The sequence below is a fragment of the Aethalodelphis obliquidens genome, unplaced genomic scaffold (genome assembly GCF_003676395.1).
Source record: "Aethalodelphis obliquidens isolate GAN/ISIS:26980383/991018 unplaced genomic scaffold, ASM367639v1 scaffold2, whole genome shotgun sequence".
Taxonomy (NCBI): domain Eukaryota; kingdom Metazoa; phylum Chordata; class Mammalia; order Artiodactyla; family Delphinidae; genus Aethalodelphis; species Aethalodelphis obliquidens.
In genome coordinates this window covers 93,034,215-93,051,235 of record NW_020837946.1, presented here as the reverse complement: position 1 = coordinate 93,051,235, position 17,021 = coordinate 93,034,215, and the positions used below count along the sequence as shown (strand labels likewise).

Here is a 17,021-nt window from a genome sequence, read left to right as displayed (position 1 = left end):
AGAGATCAAGGTGTTAGAGAATCCTGGAGCCGGTGTGTCTCATGTCATCTTGTGGTTTTGCAATCATTGTGATCTCAGGGTGCCCCCTTTCTTTTTCTTTTGCCATGTCATGCGTGACATGTGGGATCTTAGTTCCCCAAGCCGAGATGGAACCCGTGGCCCCTGCAGTGGAAGCACAGAGTCCTAACCACTGGTCCGCCAGGGAAGTCCCCAGGGTACCACGTTTATTATGACCTCTTGAGTTTTATTTTCTGAAAAGATAGCCCAGCACTCCTCAGCTGACTCCACATGTGAACAGAGAGCAGTTCTGATCTACTTGCTCATCATACTGTTCATACTCCCCGCACAAAGCTTGACACGTGCAGCTGCTTAGGGTCTGGTGATCTGAACTGCTGATTTGAAGTGAGTTGAGAGGACTGAACAATGGAAGGAGACACAGCTGAGGACAGCCAAATGCTGCAAGAGAAAAAGTGCAAAGAGGTGGTGGCAACTGAAGTTTATGATCTTGGACAGAGCTGTGCTAGAAATGTCTGAGGTGAGCTCTAGCTGAAGGTCTGGGAAGCCAGTGATTGCCTCTGGGCCTTGGTCCTTCCTTGACACACGGTATATGATGCTCAGGTGTGTAACATACCCCCACGGAGAGCTGAGGGTTCTGGGAAGTTCCCTGCACTGGCTTCCACACCAAACTTTTCTCGAGAAGCGCATTGGAATATAAGTGCATGAGAATGATATAATTATGGAGATAACCTCAAATCTACTCTAATTTTTTTTTCAGTATGTCACTTACAAATTTTGGTACTTTAGTCATGTGCAAAGAAATTATTTGCAATCCCACAATAATTTAAAACCTCTGTCCTGAGAAACTGCTGATTTAGGCTTCTGCCCTGCTGCACAGCTGGCTTTCCTATCTATGCCATCTCCTCACGGGTAAGATGTTTCACATTTTGTGTGAGGAAATGGTGCAGAGAACTCACCTTACTTACTCAGATCACATAACTTCAGGGATGGGCAGATCTATCATTAACCTAGCCTGCTCGTCCACAACCTCACAATGCCTCCAACAAGATCTAAACTAGAAGGCAGGGGTTTAAACACCAGCTCTGCTAGCTGTGTGCACTTGGGTGAACTAGAGGAGAACCGTGTGGTGGCCAGAGACACTGCTCCCTGCTTTCCCCTCTGAGCCTTCATCTCTTGTCTCTAGAATGGCCACGAAGGACTCACTGGTCCAAGAGGCAGATGACAACAGTCCTCTGTGTTTACACATGTGAAAGAACAACAGAGTATTCTGCAAATATCAGTTATTGGTAGTCCCACAGGAAATCTAACATTACCTTTTCTTGGAACTTGATGAACAGCTCAGGAATGTACTAAGATCAAACCCAATGGTGAGCACTTGTTCTTCCCTTATGGCTGTAAGAGAAGACATTTAATTCACTCTACCTGAAGCCCAACCAACAATATGCATGACTACTGTCAACAGTTTTCCTCACTTATACACCACACCCAAACCCCAAGCAATGGCTCTAAACCCCTCTGGAAAATTCCACAGGCTAAAGATTTATAGAAGTCAAAAGTGATAGAACAGTGGTTCTCAAACTTCTATGTGCATCAGCATCACCTGCAGAGCTTGTTCAACACAGATTGCTGGGCCCACTCCAAAGTTTCTGATCACAGTTTCTGATCTGAGGTGGGCTCTAGAATGTGAATGTCTAACAAGTTCCCAAGTGATGCTAATGCTGCTTGTCTGGAGACCAAACAAGGAGAACAACTGACTCAAAACTCAAATATCTGAAGGGGGCGGAATTTTATGTTTTTTGTAAGAAACTATACACAAACATAAAATTGACCATTTTCACCATTTAGAAAGTGATGGGATTTAAGAACGGAAATCATTATACCATCAAAGATGAGTCAGGGCAAGAGTTATTAAGTGGTATCCATGGATGCAGTTCAAGAGGTCTGTGAAGCCAGCTCAGCACTGGTTACAGGTAGTAGAAAGGGCACTACCAACTTCTCCCATATTCTGACCTTACAGGGAGACTGAACTGGATATCCAGGCATGCAGGAGTGTGCCCCTTGGCCCTTCCTGCAGAGTGTCTAGTGGTCCTCAGCCCCTGAGGCCTTAGTGGACCTCCTACTTTCCCTTGGCCGGATTGGACCAGGAGCAACCTTCTTCTTCTCCTTCTTTTAATAGCCACACCATGTGGCATGTGGGATCTTAGTTCCCCAACCAGGGATGGAACCCGTGCCCCCTGCAGTGGTAGCACAGAGACTTAACCACTTGACCACCAGGGAAGTCCCAGGAGCAATCTTCTGATTACATGACCCACCCATCAGATTCACTCTCAAGAATTTGAACTAAGAGACACCAAGGAGATGCTCCATGAGCTGTGGGTCCTATACCTGAAGATTTTGATTAGGTAATGGGGAAATGAACAAAAGTAAGGTGGCTGAGGGGAGAGAGGCAGCCCTGCCAAGGGGGGCAGAGATGAGAGACCTTAGAGGGAGGGGTAATGGAAGTGGACAGATGGACACAGGGCAGTTGCCATGCTTTCACCTGACATCTGAGGCCTGATGGTCTTTATTTCCATGAGACCAAGGCATCCTTACCATCCTCGTACAGAACCTCTCTCCTTTCTTGGGTCAGTGGGAGCTAAGGGATCAAGACCAACAACAAGAAGACAAGGGACACTAAACTCATCTGGGATGGGCTCTCAGACCACCCCTCCTCTGGTCGCTCCTCCCATTGGAACCCCAGACTTTTAAAATAGCTACCCCACAAGCCAGTGCACCAAATATCACTCCAAACCTCTCCAGTGATGGTCCACTCACCTGTGAGAAGGCTGAAGAACTGATCAGCTGGGTTCTTCCTCATGGAGAGGCAGTCCTGGAGTTTCAGATTGAAGATGAAAACTTCCACTTTTGGCTCAATAGTCTGAAATGATATAGGCCAGCAAGTGAACTGAAGCTGCCTAGAGTAAGTTTTTTGTTAACAGGGACAGATTTTAAAGATGAGAAGTCACGACACTCAATTTGGTTTTGGAAATGACCGCTAGCCATCTCAGTCAATAAAGAGAGCCGACTCTAGACTTGAGGGAGAAAAATCTACACTTTTCAATAACATAGACCATTCTCTACACTGACCCCCACCAAAGAGACAGGCTAATTTCTGCCATCACCTCAGGCTACAAGGTACCTCCTAGAACCAGTCACTGTGTTAGGACCAGGAACAAGGCAGTCTGCTCATGTCAGGGGCCTGTGCTGCTACAAGAAGCTCAATCAGGTGCCACTGTCAAGATGTTTATGGATGTCTAGGGTTTGCTTCAAAACAATCTGGTTTGAGAGGGGGAAGGTAGGGTATAGATGAAACAAGATCAGCCACGAGTTGATAGCTTTTGAAGCTGGAGATGGCTTCAGTTTACTTTTCCTTCTACCTTTGGATATATCTGACATACTCCATAAAGAAATTTAAAAGAAGCTATCTTCATTAGAATTGGAGCAGGTATAATTTCTCTCCCATTTCTAGCCATTTCAGTGTCAAAAGAAACATCTTTAGGCTGACATGTTGTTTGACCTCACTTTAGGTTACCTTTTTTGGGGGAGGTTGGGTTTTGTCATTTTTCCCACACTGAGTTTTCCTCCTCTAGTCGTTAACAGCCACTGAGAAATACCAATAGCAACTACTTAAAAAGAAGCCAGGCGGGTTCTTTATTTTCTCAGAGCAGCCAGTAACAATGAGCCTCAAGCCTTAATCTCCGAGAAACCAAGTAAGTCGCTCAGAACCAGTGAGTGGTGCTGTGACCCACGTAGTCTTGTTCTTTCCCTGGGCCAGGTCAGTGTGCAAAGCCAAACTCCTAAGGGAACCGAGGGTTTTCCCCTCCCTGGAAGATCCATATGCAGTGAGGCAGCCTGTGGTATCACAGGACTGGAGAGCTGCAGGAGCCCTCTGCTGAGTGGGGAAGCCTCTGGTGAGCAAAGCCTCTTCTGAGAAGGGAACGTGGGACTCCTACATGTACCTCCTGAAGAATTCAGAACCTGTGGATGTGCTGTGGGTCCTCAGGCCCTAAGACACCTGTGTGCCAGTGGGGAGCAGCAGCTGAGGCTCAGAGAGGGGGTGCAGGTACTCTGAGGAGAGTGGAGGGATAGTGAGGGTTGGCTTGTCAGGATAAATATCTACATGACCACATCCATGAAATGTCTGTTTTAATCTCAGAATGAACACTGGAATTTGGATTCTCAGTAGTTTTCTACACAAGAGAGCAGAGGATCCATGTAAATATTTACCTTAACAAGCCAACCCTCATTATCCTTTCCAGGGAAGACTATCTAACCTCCAGATGTTCTCTATAGGAATCTCTCCAGATGCAACTCTGCAAGTATGTGGACTCTTTTATTTGTTTACTTATTTTTGGCTGCACCGAGAAACTTGTGGGATCTTAGTTCCCTGACCAGGGATTGAACTCGGGCCCTTGGCAGTGATGAAAGCACAGAGTCCCAACCACTGGACCGCTGGGGAATTCCCTGCAAGTATATGGACTCTTGGAGGAAGTTCAGTTTACACATCAGCTGAAGCATTAAATGTCTAATATGCTCTCAGGAAACTTTGCCATTCATCATCAATATGGAAAACAGCTCAAATTACCTGCAATTGACTCAGCTTCTGCCGGAAACCTGCCTCACTTTGGCATCCATAAGATAAATCTAGAGAGAGGAAGTCAACTGCGTCCTGGAAATAAGTAAATAGGATCATCAGAGCACAAGGAATTTCAAGACAAAGAACTGCTCAGAAGTATTCTTTTTTTGTTTCTCCCCTTATTACTAAATGGAATACTCCAAAGTGGGATTTTCCAAGGGAAAAGCAGGATGAGGAAAAGCTGGGGACACAGTGAGAATGTGTGTGGGGTGTGCCTACGTGCTGTGGGGAATACATCACGTGTGCACTCAGCAAAGTGCCTGGCACACAGGAAGCTCTCAATAAATGCGCACAATTGAATGAGTGAGTGAATGAAAGAAGCACCATATGCCAGAAAGGGTGGGTTTCCACCAAGTGGATGAGCACGAAGGAAGGGAGTCAGAGGCCAGAGCTGCCCTGAGCAGCACCCTCCTCATGGCCTTCCACTTTGCAGGACGGAGGCAGTGCAGCCCTCACCCACCCACAGGCCCCTTAGTAATTTCGGCAGACCCTACTGGGGTTTGGGGTTTTGTTTTAATTGTAGGCTATAGTCACTGGCTACATTCAGGCCACAGTTTAAAGTCCATCCCAGTTGGCCTTAGCCTGGTCCACATTATTACTGGAGAACAGAACTCTCATGGTCCATGGACACCCCCGTCTGTGCTCCAGTTAAGGACATACCCCTCTGCCCTGTCTCTGGCCTGCATATACTTTAAGAACTACAGATTCAGAGTCTAAACATATGCAGATACCACGGTGATCCCCTCCCTACCCTTTTCAGCGAGCCATTTCTATCCTGGCCATGACCAGATCATTGCCTGTCTTCTCCCCTTCTCTTCCCTTGGGACAAAGACCGTCAATAATGGCATCTGCTGACAACCCAGTGCACTGTGACATTTGATAACTGACTCTCCTCTGGCTCCCTATGGCTTTCCCAGTCAAGTTATCACTGGTGTTTACTCAACATTCCACAGGCTTGCTCCCCGCTGGTGAGCTCCACTCGAACCTTCCCCTCTGCCCTATCAGCGCTTGCTTTGTTTGTCAATTCCATACAGCACATGATCATTGAGTTCATACCCTTGAAAGTCACTGTGCTGGGTTTAAAGATGAGTGAGATCCACAGAAGCTTCCAACTTGATACAGAGTGTTAACAGATGCACTGACTATATGAAGAACAGGCAGAAAGTTCTAAGTGCTATATGAAAAATCCACATCAGTGGTCCTCAAATCTTGGTGGGGATTAGACTCACCTGGGAACTTGGGAAGCCTATGAAGGCCCACGGCAACCCTCCACATTAAGCCTTGGCCTCTGTGTTCTTTACTAGCTCTCCAGGTGATTCTGGTACATACCAAAGCTTGGGAACCGCTGATCTAAACAAGTGGCTAAGGGTTCCAAGCTGGGAGAGATCACATCAGGTTGAGTGAGGGAGTATTATTAACAGAGGCCTCCTGATGGAGGGCACATCCACACAGATGTTAAAAATAGATAGAATTTTGTTGGAAGAGATTTGAGGAAGGCCAGGAGGATAGGACTTGAGGTAGGGAATGCAGGAGAGTCGGCAGGAAAAATAGCATACACGCTGGGACAAAAAGGTGAGGCCAGAGAGCAAGAAGGCCTGAGTGAGCCATATTCTGGAAGGCCCTGAGGAATTTCACCAATTCAGGGGAGTGTAGCTTCTCAGTAGGGAAATGAACAAAACTGTGCTTTCGGAAGGTGGCCCAGATGCGTGGCAGGAGTGGGGGCAGAGAGACCAGTTCAAAGACTGCTGCTTGACAAACACTTTTCAATCAGCACTTTGGTCTCCTGAGCTCATAACTGATAGCAATTATCGCCCCTCGTAAAAGAATTTAGATGGTAATATGGCCATACAATCAGTCTTGGACCTGGCCATTTCAGAACCTTATCATGTCTGGTTTTTAAATCCCTGAGCTGGTAAATCTGAAATTGGACCTTGGCATATGGGGCCTCCATCATAACACAGACACCAGTGCTGCACAACTACAGAAATCAGTTGTTTTCTCTGAGGGCGTTCCATACCACCCAGCAGCCAACATTACAAGGGCCAAAGCTGTTAAATTCTCAGATGTTTTAACTTTTCTTATTAAAATTATATTTAAAAGGTGTATTTAGACGAGGTCAAAACCAGGATGGGCACTCTAGGGGGACATTACTTTTTAAAAAAAAAAAAAACCTTTACCCTAGTATCTGTTTTGCTAAAAACACTGACCTCTCTTCTAAGAAGCTCTTTTAATAAAAAGTCAGAGCAAGAGCAGAGGCATTTGACTTCTTTGTGCAGGCAAAATCTGACACTTGACCAAGTGAGAGCTGGGGCTACAACAAATAGGATTTTGTTTTAAAGTAATTATGAATCTAGAGAATGCATAACACTCATAAGAGGCATTTGTAAGAATGTCAAGCAAACTATTATACAGAGGATGGATAAACAACAAGGTCCTACTGTATAGCACAGGGAACTATATTCAATACCCTGTGATAAACCATAATGGAAAAGAATATGAAAAAGAATACATATATATATGTATAACTGAATCACTTTGCTGTACAGCAGAAATTAACACAACATTGTAAGTCAACTATACTTCAATAAAATAGATTAAAAAAAAGAATGTCAAGCCAACAGACAAAAATTTCTCTTGGTTTTTTAAAATTAAAATAGCAACTTTCCTGAGAAGTTACAGATACTATTTCTTTGGGCTGTCATTACCTTGGCAAGTGCAGACGTAGACGGTTCTAGCAGGAGCTCGGAGACCACCTGGGCTCGCAGGACGACAGAGAGCTTTTGGCCTGAAACCAACCAGAGGAAGGGCTGAAGGTGAGAGAGGAAGGAGCCTGTGACCCCAGAAGCCCCTGGCGAACTCATTTCCTCTTGACCTTTCTATTCCATGTTCACTGACTTTAAAAAGGATTTCTTAAGAAATCACTCACATGATTTTACCCTAGCTGAAAGATTTTAGAAAACAAGGTAGCTTTTTAAAAAATGTCCTGGGCTTCCCTGGTGGCGCAGTGGTTGAGAGTCTGCCTGCCGATGCAGGGGACACGGGTTCATGCCCCGGTCCGGGAGGATCCCACATGCCGCGGAGCGGCTGGGCCCGTGGGCCATGGCCGCTGAGCCTGCGCGTCCGGAGCCTGTGCTCCGCAACGGGAGAGGCCACAACAGTGAGAGGCCCGCGTAACGCAAAAACAATAAATAAAATAAATTTTAAAAAAAAATTAAAAATGTCCTTTTAAAGAGTGTTTCATGTAAATCAGGATGGTGAAGTGCAGGACACTTGTAAAGTCTTTTGTAAGAATAAAAGCAGTTCCTTCCCCCAACCCTGAGCAATGTAAAAGGCGGAAAGGAGAGAACTGCGTCCTAAGTTCCTAATAAACCTTGGTCTCTGCGTGCTTTACAAGCTCTCCAGGTGATTCTGATACACAGTAAAGCTTGGGAACCATTGGTTCCAAACAGCTAAGAGTTCCAAGTGGGGAGGGACTTTTGAAAGGCAGGGCGTTCTCAGGGGACTGCTGTTACCTGTCCTTTTTTGCTATGCAAATGTCCATTCGACACTTACTGCGCATGAAGGAAATATAAATCTGTGCAGCTTGTACCTACTTGCTTTGACATTTGATCACCTAACAGTGGTGCTTAAGCTTATGTGCATCAGAATCACCTGTCCTTCTCGTCAGCCCACTGGGGTGGGCCCAGGAGCAAGTGCCTTTTAACAAGCTTCCTGGGTGCTTCTGAGGCAGTGATGCTCAGACCACAACTCGAAACACGCTGCTGTGGACTTGGGATTCCTCAGTTGTTAGCAGTGCCATCTAACTCTTTGATGTGCATAAGTCTTTATCTCCTGCTGGATTGTGTGCTCCTTGAGGGGCAAACTTAAACATTTCTCTAGGCCCTCCAAACAGCAAGCTTAGGACTGGGTGCATAGGCAGGTGCTCAGACCTGTGCTTTGGAAACAGTAAACAAAAATTGAATGAAACCAGAGTTTGAGACTTAAACTATAAGACTGTATGTCTGACTTCTCTCCTGCATCCAAATTCTATACAGGAGAAAGATCTCCCCAGTCAATGAAACCACTATTAACAACCGCTGCCAACTATCAAAGTTCTTATTTTGATAAACATAATGGAACTTTGAAATCCCCTGAGAAGGGAATATCACTCAGAGACATTTAGTCCTCATTCTGATAAGATAACGATATTTGCCAGTTATTCAGTGATTGTGCCCGATGGAGCCATTTCATATTCCACAGATTTCCATGCTTCAGTCTATCATCACATCAGCTCACATAGAACACATGTTCTCAGACTGTGCTGAACACTTTAAAATGTACAATTTAGTATTATCTCTGGATCAATGACATGACACAAGAGTACAGTTAATCCCTAAGCACAATTGACCCACAAATCACTTCTATTTGACTTTACAAGCTGTTTTTAGAATCAGAGTGAACTAATGTACCTGAAGTCCCAGAAATTCTCATATCATACAAAATAAACTTCCCGATATGGTTCCCAACCTGTTCCCAGTGCAAGCACAAACTATACTTCTTAAAATAATGTAAAATGCAGATTACTCAAAACTAGATTCTCATTCTAAGCTTGCAGTTTCATGTTTTCTTGGGAATGAAATGGGGGGTAATTGCTCTGGCTTAAGATAATTTATCTTGTAATTTTTGCTGGAGATGGTTAAAAGTCGGTATTCTTGTCTACAGAACTCAAAGTCAGTATTTGCTGTGGGTTGAGAATTAACTGTTTCAAGGTCATGTAGAAAAATCACTGCACAGCACTGTGTAAGTTCATGTCCCTCACAGGCATTAGTAGATTTCACTAAGGATAAGCTCAATTCTGTTTCCACCACAAAGGGAAGTTCTTCCTCCAAAAACCATTGCCGTTGTCCATTAAAAAATAGTCCCTTTCCGTTTGCTCCTTTCTCTTTTGCCCTAAATGCTTCAATAAAAGTAATACGGACAGTATTGAACTGCCAGTATCAATGCTTCAAGAGGTGGGTGGGGACTCAAGTGTTGCTGTAGATTGTGTCCCAGTGTTGTACAAGAGGTGGGTGCTGTGTGCAACTCTACTCTTATGTGAGAGGGATGTTCACTCTCCTGCTCTCCCTCTGACTCTCTGCTAAGAACCTTCTTTTGTATCCTTCCCATGGTGCACATTAAAAACATCAATAGGAGGTTTATAATAACACATATAGAAAGATTAGAAAAGAACTTTTCAGAATTGTGGTAAAAATACATAACATAAAATTTACCATTAAAATTTTTTTAAGTGGCTTTAAATACATCCACATTGCTGTGCAACTGTCACCACCATCTACCTCCCAAACTTTTCCATCATCTCAAGCTGAAACTCTGTGTCCATGATCAGTATCTCCCCCTTTTCCCCCTCCTCCCAGCCTCTGGTAATCATTATTCTACTTTCTGTCTCTGTGAATTTGATCATTCTAGGTCCCTCACATAGGTGGAACCATACAATATTTGTCCTTTTGTGTCTGGCTTATTTCACTTAGCATAATGTCTTCAAGGTTCATCCATGCTGTAGCATGTGTCAGAATTTCATTTCTTTTTAACGCTGAATAATATTCAATTGTATGTATCTAGCATATTTTCTTTATCCATTCATCCTTGTCTGGGCATTTGGATTATTTCCATCTTTTGGCTATTGTGAATAATGCTGCTATGAAAATGGGTGTGCAAATATCTGTTCAAGTCCCTGCTTTCAATTCTTTTGGGTATATACCCACAAGTGCTAGATCATATGGTAATTTTATGTTTAATTTCTTGAGGAACTGCCACAGAGTTTTCCATAGTGGCTACACCGTTTACATACTGGCCAGCAATGCACAGGGTTATAATTTCTCTCTATCCTCACCAACACTTGGGATCTTCTGTTTTTTAAAAATAGTAGCCATTCTGGTGGCTGATGCACATAAGCAGGAGAATTAATCAATAAAATGTGGCTTAGTCCCACAATGGAATATCAGATAGCAGTGAAAAGAAGATACTATAGCTATATTCAACAATATGAATAAGTTTTTGAAACAGTTTTGTTGGAGAAAAAAGAAGTCCTAGAGGACTACAAAAAGTATAATAATCTTTCATGATGCTCAAAACCAAACCAATCAAAATTGAAAACTATATTGTTTAAGCACACATGCAGTTGGGATAGAAACTATATTTTTAAAAAAGTAATGGAATCTCAATGAGATACCATCAGAATGGCTAAAATAGAAAGGATGAAAATGCCAAACGTTGGTGAGGATGTGAGGCCACTGAAATTCTCACACACGGCTAGTGGGAGTATAAAATGGAACAATTGCTTTGGGAAACTGGCAGTTTCTTAGAAAGTCAAATACATCTCTCCCCTGAAATCCAGCAATTCCACTCCTAGGTATTTATCCAAGAGAAATGAAAACATATGTCCATGCAAAAACTTGTACAAGAACGTTCATAGCAACTTATTTATAGGAGATAAAAACTGGAAATTGCACCAATGCCCCTCAATTGTGATACATCCATGATAGAACACCACTTAGAAGAAACAAGGAGCAAATTACTAATACAGCAACAAAATAATCTCACAAACATGCCAAATGAAAAAAGACAAACAAAAAAGTACATACTTATGATTCCATTCGTAACTATGCTGATAGATCAGTGGTTGTTCCTTGGGTAGGGATTGATTAGGAAGGGATAAAATTGATCAGGAATGGGATTTTTGGAGGTGTTGGTTAATGTCTTATATCTTGATAAAGGTATGGGTTACATGGATGTATGGGTTTGTCAAAACTAATCAAAGTGTAAAATTAAGATCTATGCACTTCACTGTGTGTAACTCATACCCTGATAAAAAAATTCTTAGGAAAAAATCAGAACTGCATTTCACCTTGTTTATTTTCTAATCAGCAGTAAATGGGAGTTTAATTTTTTTTTTTTTTTTTTTGTGGTACGCGGGCCTCTCACTGCTGTGGCCTCTCCCATCGCGGAGCACAGGCTCCGGACAAACAGGCCCAGCGTCCATGGCTCACGGGCCCAGCCGCTCCGCGGCATGTGGGATCCTCCCGGACCGGGGCACGAACCGGTGTCCCCTGCATCAGCAGGCGGACTCTCAACCACTGCGCCACCAGGGAAGCTCGGGAATTTAATTTTTAAACATATTTTTAAAACATGGTGAATTTTGGGGGGCTACAATATATTTAGTAAAATCCCAATTTTTCTGTAATTAAATATTTTTATTCAAAACGTTTGACCTTGTACCTCCATTACGGACACCAAATGGGGAAGAGGGGAAAGCCATAGACTAATAAAAATGGATGGAATATTTAGCACAGTGGTAACCTGGGATGGGGTGGGGGAGAATGGGAGATGAGATAGGGAAGAATATACAAGTAGACATAAGTTGTGGTATGGTTTGTTTTGTTTTATAAACTCTCAACCTTCCAATTAATTTTTTAACATTAAAAAACTGAGATATAATTCATATACCATAAAATTCATCGCTTTAAAGTATACAATTCAGTGGTCTTTAGTACATTTACAAAGCTGTGCAACCATCTCCACTAATTCCAGAACATTTTAGTAACCCAGGAAGAAATTATATAACCATTAGCAGTCACTTCCCATTCTCTCTTCTAGCCCCAGATATAGCTACTCTACTTTAGTGTCTCTATAGATTTGTCTACTCTGGATATTTAATATAAATGAAATCATATAATATGTGGTCTGAGACTGGCTGCTTTCACTTAGCATAATGTCTTCAAGGATTATCATGTTGTAGTACGAATCAGTACATCATTCCTTTCAAGGGCTGAGTAATACTCCATTGTACTGATATGCCACTTTTTGTTTATCCATCAATTGATGGACATTAGGGTTGTTTCCACTTTTGGTTATTACGAATAATACTGCTATGAACATTTGTGATGCGTTTTTGTCTGGACATTTGCTTTTATTTCTCTTGGATATATACCTAGGAGAGGAATTGTTGAGTCATATGGTAACTCTAAAATTTAACTTGAGGAACTGCCAAACTGATTTCCAAAGTGGCTGCACCATAATTCATTCCCACCAGCAAAGTATGAGTGTTCCAATTTCTCAGCATCATTGCCAACACTTGTTATTGTGTCTTTTTTTAAAAAAATAAATTTATTTACTTATTTATTTTTGGCTGCATTGGGTCTTCATTGCTGTGCGCGGGCTTTCTCTGGTTGCAGCAAGTGGGGGCTACTCTTCGTTGAGGTGCGCAGGCTTCTCATTGTGGTGGCTTCTCTTGGTGTGGAGCACGGGCTCTAGGTGCATGGGTTTCAGTAGTTGTGGCTCTTGAGCTCTAGAGCACAGGCTCAGTAGTTGTGGCACACAGGCTTAGTTGCTCTCCAGCATGTGAGATCTTCCTGGGCCAGGGCTGGAACTTGTGTCCCCTGCATTGGCAGGCAGATTCTGAACCACTGCGCCACCAGGGAAGTCCCTGTCTGTCTTTTTTATTACAGCCATCCTAATTGATGTGAAGTGGTGTAATATATATATTATATATATGTATTATATATTATATATAATTTTTTGCTGTTTTCTTACTCTTTAAAAAATTGAAGCATAATTGACCTACAACACTATGTTAGTTCCATGTGTACAACATAGTGATTCAATAATTCCGTGTTACAAAATCACCACAGTATTCTGTTATATTTTAATTGCTGGACTGAGTGGTCACTCCATGGGTGTTAGTTATTGTGTGGCTGAACCACACTGACTCTATTTTGTCAGCTCCATCTTAGGCCCACAGTCCTAACCCCTCCCCTTCCTGTGTGACTGAGCTTTAGCCTACTCACAAGTAATGCACCCAAGCCAGATAAGTTTCCTATCAACTTTTACCCTTGTCTTCATCAGATACAAGAACTGGAAGAATGCTCTTTAGCTGACACAGATGGTTAATGGTCCTCAAGGAATAATGGTCATGAGACCCCCAAGGGGATGGAAAAACTTCCAGTCCCACTGGTGCAGATGTGCTTCTCCCTTAATAATCAGACTGCATTTTTAGCTTTGGCCCCTTTAAATTCCCTTGTGCCCCTTTTGGCAGTAAGGAATGCAGCTGCAAATGCTTCCAGATCGCTGTTCACCCGATCTTACCCATATGTAAATTACCCACAATAAACTCCATAATTGCATTTTATGAAGTTGTCTGCTTCACTTTTTGGTCTCAAAGTTCCTTTTCAGTTTGGGGGATATTATTCAATATCCCCACCTTCAAAAAGTTATTTTGCTTTTAACCAACATATGTTGGTTAAAAGCGGCCATGGCTCACAGGCCCAGCCGCTCGGCGGCATGCGGGATCTTCCCGGAGCAGGGCACGAACCCGTGTCCCCTGCATCGGCAGGTGGACTCTCAACCACTGCGCCACCAGGGAAGCCCAACATAATTTTTAATAGTGAAAATTAAATAAACTTACATACAAAAATGAAAGAATATTTTAAACTCTATGATCCATTAATATAATGGGAACCTGTAACAACACTGAAAATCATGCTTTCAAAGAGTTTTTAATAAAATGAGAATATATTCATTAAATATGTTAAGTTTCAAAGGCAGAGTATACAAGTATGCAGATGTATTATATACTATGTATAAAAATATACATACAGTATATAATAAAAACCAGGAAGCATATATAATCCAAAATTGGTTCTCAAAATTGGTGTACCAATTTTTTGGTGTACCTAGCCTAGATTCACCTAGGGAATTTATTAAAATCAATGTCCTGATTCCATCCGGGCCTACTGAATTGGAACCTTAAACTAGCCATGAAGCAGGAATACGGACAATTGTAAGCATGCTCTTCTCACTATCTGTCAGCATATTATTATTTTATCTTTGTATTTGTCTCCCCTGCTGGAATATAGGCTTCAACTAGAACATGTAAGTCGCTTTGCATAAGAAAAAGGGGAGGCTCAGGAATTCCCTGGAGGTCCAGTGGTTAGGACTCTGGGCTTCCACTGCAGGGGGCATGGGTTTGATCCCTGGTCGGGGAACTGAGATCCCCCAAGCTGAGGGGCATGACCGAAACACACATACACACACACACACACACACACACAAAATAAAAATAAATAAATAAATAAAAGAAAACGGGGTGGATGAGAGGATGGGCAATCTTGAAATGGTAGGAAGAGTCAGGGATGCAGGACTGGAGAAAGGAGGACAGAAAGATAATCGGTGATAGTGCAGACTCAAGATTGGGCAAGGGGACTTCCCTGGCGGCGCAGTGGTTAAGAATCTGCCTGCCAATGCAAGGGACATGGGTTCGAGCCCTGGCCTGGGAAGATCCCACATGCCGCAGAGCAACTCAGCCCATGCGCTACAACTACTGAGCCTGCGCTCTAGAGCCCACAAGCCACAACTACTGAGCCCGCGTGCCACAACTACTGAAGCCTGCGCACCTAGAGCCCGTGCTCCACAACGAGAAGCCACGACAATGAGAAGCCCGCGCACCACAACGAAGAGCAGCCCCCACTCACCACAACTAAAGAAAGCTTGTGCACAGCAACAAAGACCCAACACAGCCAAAAATAAATAAATAAATTTATTAAAAAAAAAAAAAGATTGGGCAAGGGGGCTCAAAAGATATTTTTCAAAGGGAATGCTGGGCACTGTACAATGTAAACCACCCCTACCTACCTCCACTGGGAAATCTTCAGTACGGTATTAATTTCTCACTAATAAATAGATATGGGGGACTTTTTTTAGGCTGTGCTTTGTGGCATGCGGAATCTTACTTCCCCGACCAGGGATGCTTGAACCCATACCCGCTGCGGTGGAAGCTCGGAGTCTTAACCACTGGACTGCCAGGGAAGTCCCAAAGGGACTATTGGAGGTAAGTGGAAAGAAATGCTGAGTCCTGCTTTAAGGAGGGTGGAGGAAGGTGGGTAATGAAGGCTGCCGGTGGGTCAGCCACCAGGGTCATGTGTACTCACCTTGAGAAGCATATTTTTCATGGAAAATCTCATAGGCTTTTCTGTGGGCATCAGTGAGGATCTGGAGACGTGAAGATCTTGATTCCTGGTGGGGAAGCTCCATTATCACTTCCTCCAAGTCACTAAAAGTGAACCAGATCTCAACTAGGTCCCCAAAGGAGTGGAAGATGAAGGAGGCATAGTCAGCAAAGAGATCAGCAAAGGCCTCAGTTCTCTGGACGGTGCTGGCAGGAAGGGTCTGGTGGTGCAGGACCACCAGGGGCTGAAGCTGAGCACTCTTGAGGGCCTCAAGGAGTTGCCGGTAGCACTGCACTGTTTCCTTGTCTGGGTTCTTGGAGGTTCCTTCTGGGAGTAGCTGTGCCCACGGCAGAAATACTTTGTAATGAGTGATCATAATGGCACGAACACTGCTAAAGTACTCTGGCAGGAAAGAGGGCAGTGGCTGGTGACAAACATAAATTTCTTTGTCTCCTGTTACAAAGGGAGCATCCTGGTTTCCCAGTGGACCCCTCAGGTTGTGTAGCAAGTCGCTGGTTAGAGGACCAGCAGCTGAAATGAAGTTTCTATCAGATTCCCAGTCTAACCCCCAACAAGAAAAACTTAGGAGGACAATAAGGACTAAATGCCAGACTAGCTCCATCTTCAAGGAACTGTTAGGAGGTATGTGGAACACTTACTTTATAACTACAGTTGAGGTTGTAAAATATTAAGTGACTGTAAACACTTACTATGTAACTGGGTTATCTACGATAATAAAATCAGTATGTGATTCACCTATGTAACATCAAAAAAATTTAAAACTATAAGAGATAACACAAAAACCTCAAACTTCTCACACAATTTATGCCAAGGAACCTGGGAAGTGTCTGCAGAAAGAAAGTTCTCCACATTTTTTCTTACTTACAAATTATTTTAAAACTTATTTACATAGCAGAACAAAAGTGAGTTCCTCGCCAAACTTTTTTTCTCCTTTAAAAACATGTAGCGGGGGGGGGGGCTTCCCTGGTGGCACAGTGGTTGAGAGCCCGCCTGCCAATACAGGGGACACGGGTTCGTGCCCTGGTCCGGGAAGATCCCACATGCCGCGGAGCGGCTGGGCCCATGCGCCATGGCCGCTGAGCCTGCGCATCTGGAATCTCTGCTCTGCAACGGGAGACGCCACAACAGTGAGAGGCCCACATACCGAAAAAAAAACACACAAAAAAAAACATGTAGAGGGACTTCCCTGGTGGCGCAGTGGTTAAGAATCCGCCTGCCAATGCAGGGGACATGGGCGCGAGCCCTGGTCCGGGAAGATCCCACACACAGTGGAGCAACTGAGCCCGTGCGCCACAACTACTGAGCCTGTGCTCTAGAGCCCGTGAGCC

The 17,021-nt window shown here is 43.7% G+C and overlaps 1 protein-coding gene across 2 annotated transcripts in view; it reads right to left on the bottom strand.

Moving 5' to 3' along the window:
• LCT (lactase) overlaps positions 1–16,671 on the bottom strand; it is a 51,267-nt gene extending 34,596 nt beyond the window's left edge. For both annotated transcript variants that reach the window (XM_027132119.1, XM_027132130.1), the window contains exons 1-5: positions 15,655–16,671; positions 7,399–7,478; positions 4,643–4,726; positions 2,833–2,935; positions 1,332–1,410 (exon numbers count right to left, since the gene is read on the bottom strand). In XM_027132119.1, the coding sequence (XP_026987920.1) occupies positions 1,332–1,410; positions 2,833–2,935; positions 4,643–4,726; positions 7,399–7,478; positions 15,655–16,294 (986 nt within the window). In that variant the 5' untranslated portion in view covers positions 16,295–16,671. The remainder of the gene's footprint in view (positions 1–1,331; positions 1,411–2,832; positions 2,936–4,642; positions 4,727–7,398; positions 7,479–15,654) is intronic.
• Positions 16,672–17,021: the final 350 nt, after the last annotated feature.